The 7,405-nt window shown below is 39.0% G+C and overlaps 1 protein-coding gene across 1 annotated transcript; it reads left to right on the forward strand.

Annotated features, from left to right (window-relative positions):
• Positions 1-529: 529 nt before the first annotated feature.
• cdk7 (cyclin-dependent kinase 7) lies at positions 530-5,959 on the forward strand. Its single transcript, XM_068310959.1, has 12 exons — positions 530-622; positions 860-919; positions 1,004-1,037; positions 1,116-1,183; positions 1,330-1,398; positions 2,777-2,887; positions 2,966-3,084; positions 3,367-3,466; positions 3,564-3,650; positions 3,740-3,889; positions 4,697-4,835; positions 5,517-5,959. Exons 1-12 carry the CDS (start codon positions 557-559, stop codon positions 5,546-5,548), a joined length of 1,035 nt encoding a protein of 344 aa, XP_068167060.1. The 5' UTR covers positions 530-556; the 3' UTR covers positions 5,549-5,959.
• Positions 5,960-7,405: the final 1,446 nt, after the last annotated feature.

Here is a 7,405-nt window from a genome sequence, read left to right on the forward strand (position 1 = left end):
TGTGTGTGTGTGTGTGTGTGTGTGTGTGTGTACAGGCCCTAAACACACAAACACACATGCACACATGGGGCCTGTACGCCTGCAGAGGAGGTAGAGTGGCGGGCAGCTCCTTTGTAGTGTGTCCCAAATGAGCAACTTGTAAAGGGGACAGCGCCTTAATCCAGAGGGGAGCTGACACCTCCCACTGTCAGCTCACCTCCAGGGTGTTCTTTTGGGCGGGAGCGGGAATCGAACTGCCGATCTTTGAAACATTGGACGACCCGCTCAAATGATATAAAATCATTTAAATTAACTCAACCTGCTCTCCTACAGTAGTTCGCTGTCAGCTCTCCTACTGATTCCGGCGTTGAAAGTGATGCTGTTTAGCTGACATGTTCTGCCTGGCTCTCCTGGTGACCCTGCAGACGGTGGGTTTTCCTCCATTGCTGTCAGTGCTATTCTAATATAACCGCTAGGTGTCAGTGTTGGTCAATGTAAACCCTCCTTAACCCGGAAAGTATTTGAGGACCTTTAACAAAGTAGGAAGTGACTTCTGACGACAGTGACTATTAGCAACATGTCGGTGGATGTAAAATCAAGATCCAAACGATACGAGAAATTGGATTTTCTCGGAGAGGGTCAGGTGGGTGAGACAACCATTAGCGATTTCGGACTTTATGTCTGTTGACTTTCCTTCCCGACACCTTGTGGTTATATGTAAGGGAAGTGTAATAGTAAGCTAACAAGCATTAGCTGGTTGCTAATGTCAACAATGCCTTGCTGCTGCATGCTGCTGTTGCTGCTCAAAGAAGCAATGTCGGTAGGTAATAAAACTGAGTGTTTCGTTTCTTCATTTTTATTCTTCTTTCTCTTTCTTCAGTTTGCCACAGTTTACAAAGCCAGGGATAAAACGACTGACACCATAGTTGCCATTAAGAAGGTAAAACATATTAGCTTAAATGTAGACTTTTTTAGCATCTGTATGCTATAACTTTATTTTTTTGCTTTTTTTTTGTTTTGGCAGATTAAGGTTGGTCATAGGACTGAGGCTAAAGATGGTAAATAACGATTCTGTTATCAGCTTTATCACAATTGCAATTCACTGCCAAATTTGATGACTATATTCTTTTCAATAGGTATTAATAGGACAGCTCTTCGGGAGATCAAACTGCTTCAGGAACTGCATCATCCGAACATTATTGGTGTAAATAACATTCCTTATGTCAACATATTTTTAAAAATCATGTCACTGATGTTGCTAGTGATAGAGAAAAAAAATTGCGTTTTATATTAGAATTATTCTTTCAGTTAAAGTTGATCATTAACATTTCATGTGGTGTCTGTCTGTAGCTGCTGGATGCATTTGGACATAAGTCTAACATCAGCCTGGTGTTTGATTACATGGAAACAGATCTGGAGGTCAGATATTTCATTACTTTTTAAAATCATTTTTTTCTGTCTGTCTGACTTTTCTGAAAATAAATACGCATTATATATCATATAATCTTGAATTTTGTCTTAATATGTATTTATGATTTGAATTTCCTTTACTGTATTTCTCTTGAGTTTAATTTATAATTTTTTAGAACCTTTAATGTTGCAAATATTTTCTTGAGTTGATTTAAGGATCTTAACTAACTCTCACTTACCATATAATGCTAGTCAATAATATTTTTTTCACTTCTCTTTTTGTACATCCTCAGTTACTTTTCCTATATTCTCTTCTCATTGAACTAACAAATATGAGGCATGCATCTTAATTCATAGTCTGCTGTAATCTTCAGTTGGTGTATTTGAGATGTAGTCCTTTATTGTAGGCAGGAAGATGTAGCAGAGAATGACAAATGAGTTCTATGGAATCGATGACACTAGTGCTATAAATTGTATCCTTTTCACCTGTTGATTTGAAGTTTATTATGTTCAGATGTTTACTTTTATCTTTATACAGAAGTATTCCTTTGTATGGAGATGTGAATCAGTCATCCATACAAATCATGGCCAAAAGAATAGTGTTGTATTTCGTGAATGTTAATTAAATGTGCTACTTTCTCCTTAATGGAGGTCAAAGAGAATGTGTTCTGTTGTTTGCCTTTTTGATAGATAGCTACTTAAAATGTGTAAGAAAATGATCAATTTTGTAACAGTATTTTTTTGAACAACCTTATTTTGAAAAGCAAAGCAGAACAAAGAATAGTAAAACAAGAAAAGTCATGAAGTCAAATGAATTACAAAGTAGCACAGAAAATAATAGTTACAATGATGACAAAGACAACAACATGAATGCTCGCATCTACCCATTTAGGAGTTCTACGAGGTCACTAAAGACTTTCTGTTTTTCCTCACTTCATCCTCTGGTTTGTTTTAACTTGCAAGGCACCAGATGGGCGCCCACCACCAATACATCAGTCTCCATTAGAACAATGCAAAACAAGATAAGAACACTTTGGAAAATCAATAGCACTCTGTTCTTGCCTCTCTCGGTGATTTGATGCTATTTGCGGCTTAGAGGCAGCAGATAGACATCAGGATGAAATATGGCTCTCATCTCATTTCCAGGGCTGCACAGACTTGCTTTATGTGCTAAGTGGTAACAGATGCTTAATTTTTCTTTCCAGTAACAGGAGGAAGTTATTAAACACTGTTTTCAGAATTGATGAAACACTGGAGGTTCTGTGTTAGAGAATGGATTAGTATTGTCTATCTTTGGTCCGGTCCCACTTTAACGTAAAAGAAATCTGTTTATTAGTTTTCAGGTATCCAGGTTCACTTAATCCTCTTTGTTTTTGTTTTTTTAAAGGTGATTATAAAAGACACCAGTCTGGTTCTGACTCCTGCCAACATCAAAGCCTACATCCTCATGACTCTACAGGGATTAGAGTATATGCATCAGCACTGGGTCCTACACAGGGTAACAGCACTCCACGCAAACTCTGTCACACATTTGTGCCTACATGCTGTCATTAAAATGTTCTCTTGCTCTCTTCAGGATCTGAAGCCCAATAACCTGCTGTTAGATGGTAATGGAGTATTGAAGCTTGCTGATTTCGGATTGGCCAAAGCATTTGGCAGCCCCAACAGAGTCTACACACATCAAGTTGTTACCAGGTCTGTGTTTTTAGGTCCATAGTGTTATCGGTCCTATTTTCCATCCATCCATCCATTTTCTCGTAGAGCTTATCCTAGCCGGGCGAAAGGCGGGGTATTCCCCAGATAAGACGCCTGCTCAACACTGGGCCACATTAAGACAAAAAAAGAAATCGCACACACACAAGCACACATTCTGAAGGTCGGAAGAAGCCTGAGAACCCAGAGAAAACCCACACAGACATGGGGAGAACACCCAAACTCAAATGACTTGAATGACTTGATTATTGATCTTTTTCCTAGGTGGTACCGATCCCCAGAGCTGTTGTTTGGTGCCAGGATGTACGGTGTGGGTGTTGACATGTGGGCGGTGGGGTGTATACTGGCAGAGTTACTCCTGCGGGTAAACAAACCTCACAAAAAAGAGACACACACCGTAACCACTGATGTTAATAGTTTTGGATCCTGACTTATATCTCTATATATTTCTTCTGCTCTAGATTCCATTCCTTGCCGGTGACTCAGATCTTGACCAGCTAACTAAAATCTTTGAAGCTCTTGGAACAGCTACAGAAGAAACATGGCCTGTTGGTATCTGATTGTTTGCGATGTGATTTGTCTTTACATTGTTCATTTTTGAGAATTATAAGCATTTAATTGTCAAATGTCTATGCAGGGAATGACTAGTTTGCCAGATTATGTGTGCTTCAAAACATTTCCGGGCACCCCTCTGGAACATATATTTAGTGCAGCTGGAGATGACTTACTAGAGCTGCTGCAAGGCCTCTTCACCTTTAACCCCTTGACGAGGACCACAGCTTCACAGGTAAAACTCCACTAAAGGACTAAAACACCGTTGTGTGATTGAAGACTGCAACTAGCCTGAAAGACCACCATCCTTTAAAATGTGTTTTGATTTCTAAAAATCTATGTCAAAGTTTTTTGCAGATTTTTATATTTGCATATATTTATTTACATTCAGTTATGTCTCTTAAAATACTGTAAAGATACACTGTACATTTAAATGGTACAATAGAATCATACTATCAGAAGAAAACATTGCCATAATATCTTTTCCACTAGAGCAATGAATGGAATTTTCATTCATTCATTCATTCATTTTGTGCCGCTGTATCCGCCGCAGCGGGTCACGGGGAGCTGGAGCCTATCTCAGCTGGCATAGGGCGTGAGACACTCCGGGCACGACGCCAGTGTGCCGCGGAGCCACACACAAAGACAGACAAACACTCATACACACACTCACTCCTACGGGCAATTTGGGAACGGCCAATCAACATGAAGTGCATGTTTTTGGAGGTGGGAGGAAGCCGGAGGACCCGGATAGAACCCACACAGACACGGGGAGAACATGCAAACTGCACAGAGCGGGACGCGAACCCGGAGCCGCCGTGTTGTGAGGCGACTACGCCACCATGCCGCCCAGAATTTCAATTTTAGAACATTTTCAAAAAACATGTAATGAATAAGTTGATGAGTTTTTGCCTCATTTAAACATCAATTTGTTATATCTGTTGTTTAAAACAACTTCTTATGTTTAAAAATATATACACGTTGATATATACATGTTGATCAGACATGATTAAATTTTAAATTGCTACTTTATATTGTCCAGGCTCTGAAGATGAAGTACTTCAGTAATCGACCTGGTCCCACTCCTGGTCCTCAACTCCCCCGACCCAATTGTTCAATCGAGGCTCTGAGGGAGAAGGAAACAATTGGACACAAGAGGAAGACTGATGGCCTTGATACAAGTAATCACCACACTAACTCAAAGTCTATTTGTATCCAATGATCCTCAAAGTCGGTATGTTGAGTTCTCACCAGTTCCATAGTCAAAGAATGCAGATCAGTATTATTTTGAGTGGAAAATATAAAAATATACAGAAGTTGTGATTTAAGCGGCAAAAATAGGAACTGGAAAAAAAGTTTAGGGGATTTTTTTGAAGGCAGCTGAACATTTATACCACTTAACCCAAACTTACATATATTATAGTGTACATTTTGCACACAAGACAGTGTAAAATGTACTGAGATTTAAGGGTAAATCTCAAATACCCTTTAATTCAGAAGGTCTTGGTTGTTCTGCTCTTGGAAACAGGAAATAGTAATGCAGAACACACACAAGCACATATAGGCACAGTCAGTTTATTGGAATGTAGTAGGGTATGGTTTACTCAAGGGGTATTTGGTGTTAGTAGAGGGTTCAAAGCTTCACCGGCTCCTCCTGTGGTTTAGAAAATATAAGGGTCGATGGTACGCTATATTCTTTGCCACAGTATATTACAAGTAGTTACAGCAGATGGAAACTTTAGTGGTTGTCTTTATAGACCTGCTGTATTTTACTGGCACATGTGTTGCAACTATGTGTGTATTTTACTGTAATGTTTTTTTTTCCATCATGTTTGTAACAACAGCCTAAATGTCATTTTCAGATTTAATGATGAAGAAGAAGCTAATTTTCTGATGAGAGGAAATGTAGCCAATCAGATGATCTCCATCTCACATGACGTGGTTCAGCTGTCCTGATTCAGGATTGTCCACTGGAATGAAGAAAATAGTCTGAAAGGAAAAGATGAAGATGAAAAAGAATAATAAGTGGTTGACTTCAGGACACGTTAGCGATAGCGGTAGTTTTCATTCAGTAGAGAATTATGTTTGAAATCTCAAAAGTGCTCAGGATTCCATTGAGTGATGTACATCAGACAGTGTCAGCTCTGGTCTTACTTCATTTCATTAATGCTGAAGCTCTGAGAGCCTCTTGGAGTATGTATATTTATTTAAATATGAAAACAAGCAAACCTGACTTATTTCATGTTTATTTTTTTTGTATGGAAAACCAATAAACAATGCACATGCATGAATGAATGTGCTTTTCCTGTTTTTATCTGTGTTTTCTTGGCTTGAGAAATTTTCTGAGACTGCAAGCTTTCCACTTTAACTGAAAATGAAACTGCATTATTGTGTAATGTATAATTTATTGAGAAGTACTTCTGTAGTAGTACTTAGCTCATGGAAATATCCCTGCTAGATTCAATTTGATTCAAATCATTTGAAACGGTGCAATTCACAATAAATGCAGAATATTCACTGTGCTTTTACACCTGATGGATACGATGTGTGTACCGAAGTACACTTGGGATTTATGTACGGATCCCAGCAGGTAGTATATGTCTGAATAGAGTAGTGTGTGTTAGATGGCATAAGTCCCTTCAGGGCAGACAGGGTGACACAAGGCTTGACAAAGTTAAGTACCAACGTGTCACTAATGTTTTCTTTTTTTGTCCTTTGTCTTCAACATAAACTGTGATCCAAACAGTCTGACATGTCAGTGTCGCAATGCTCCAGCACACTTCCTGCAGCCCTTCTGTTCCACTGATTAGAGCAAGAGGCAGTGGGAGAGGAAAAGCATGTCACAGCTGGGAAAAAAATGAACTTCATATTTAAAACATTTATTTTGTTATCTTAGAACAAAAGCCCGTGCAGATGCAAATTACCACATGTGCTGCAGTATTCACATCGGAGTCATGTTTCAACCCTGTTTCCCAAAAAGTTTAGATGTTATAGTGGTAACAGACAGAACGTGATGATTCTCAAAATCGTGTGATGATTTGCAAAACACAAAGTTGATTTTAAGACCATTTTGACTTTGATAACAGTAACATTTCAAAAGAATTTGGGAGGGTTTAAACAACAGCCCAGACAAGTGAGAAAAGGTAATAGGATGACAATTGGTCTTATCTGTTTCTTTCGCTTTTCCGGGTCACGGGGGTTGCTGTAGCCTATTCTAGCGGACTTACAGGTGAGAAGCCGGCACACTGCTGAGCCACACAATTTCATGTTTTGTGTACAGTAATTGTCTTTTTTTTTTTTAAATTCTGTCACAGTATTTGAAATGCTGCTTTTGTACTTTAAACTCCACATTTGGATCATCGTTTTGCCCTGGTGCGAGTCATTCCTATTAATGAATGTCCAGAAAACCATATGAAAGGTTTTTTTTCATTGACAAGGCCTGATTATATTCTGCATCTGTGTTTGGTAACTGGGTCAGATGACAGGTTTTGCAAATAGCAGCACAGTCACAGAGAGTTACAAAGCAGCCTTATCAGCTCATTTCAGGGGTCAAAATAGCCACTGCTGGAACAAATGCACTGTTGTCCACTTGCTGTTGCAGAATATGAGGGTAATATTGGTGGGGGAAAATCGGTACTTGTTCATATGTCACATTCACCAAGACATTTAGTAGACTGACGCGAGGGGGAACAATGAAGTCCTTGAACTAATCACACACTTTTGAGTTTAATGAGAAGCGTGATTTATCTAA

This window comes from Antennarius striatus, chromosome 3, assembly GCF_040054535.1.
Source record: "Antennarius striatus isolate MH-2024 chromosome 3, ASM4005453v1, whole genome shotgun sequence".
NCBI classification, from domain to species: domain Eukaryota; kingdom Metazoa; phylum Chordata; class Actinopteri; order Lophiiformes; family Antennariidae; genus Antennarius; species Antennarius striatus.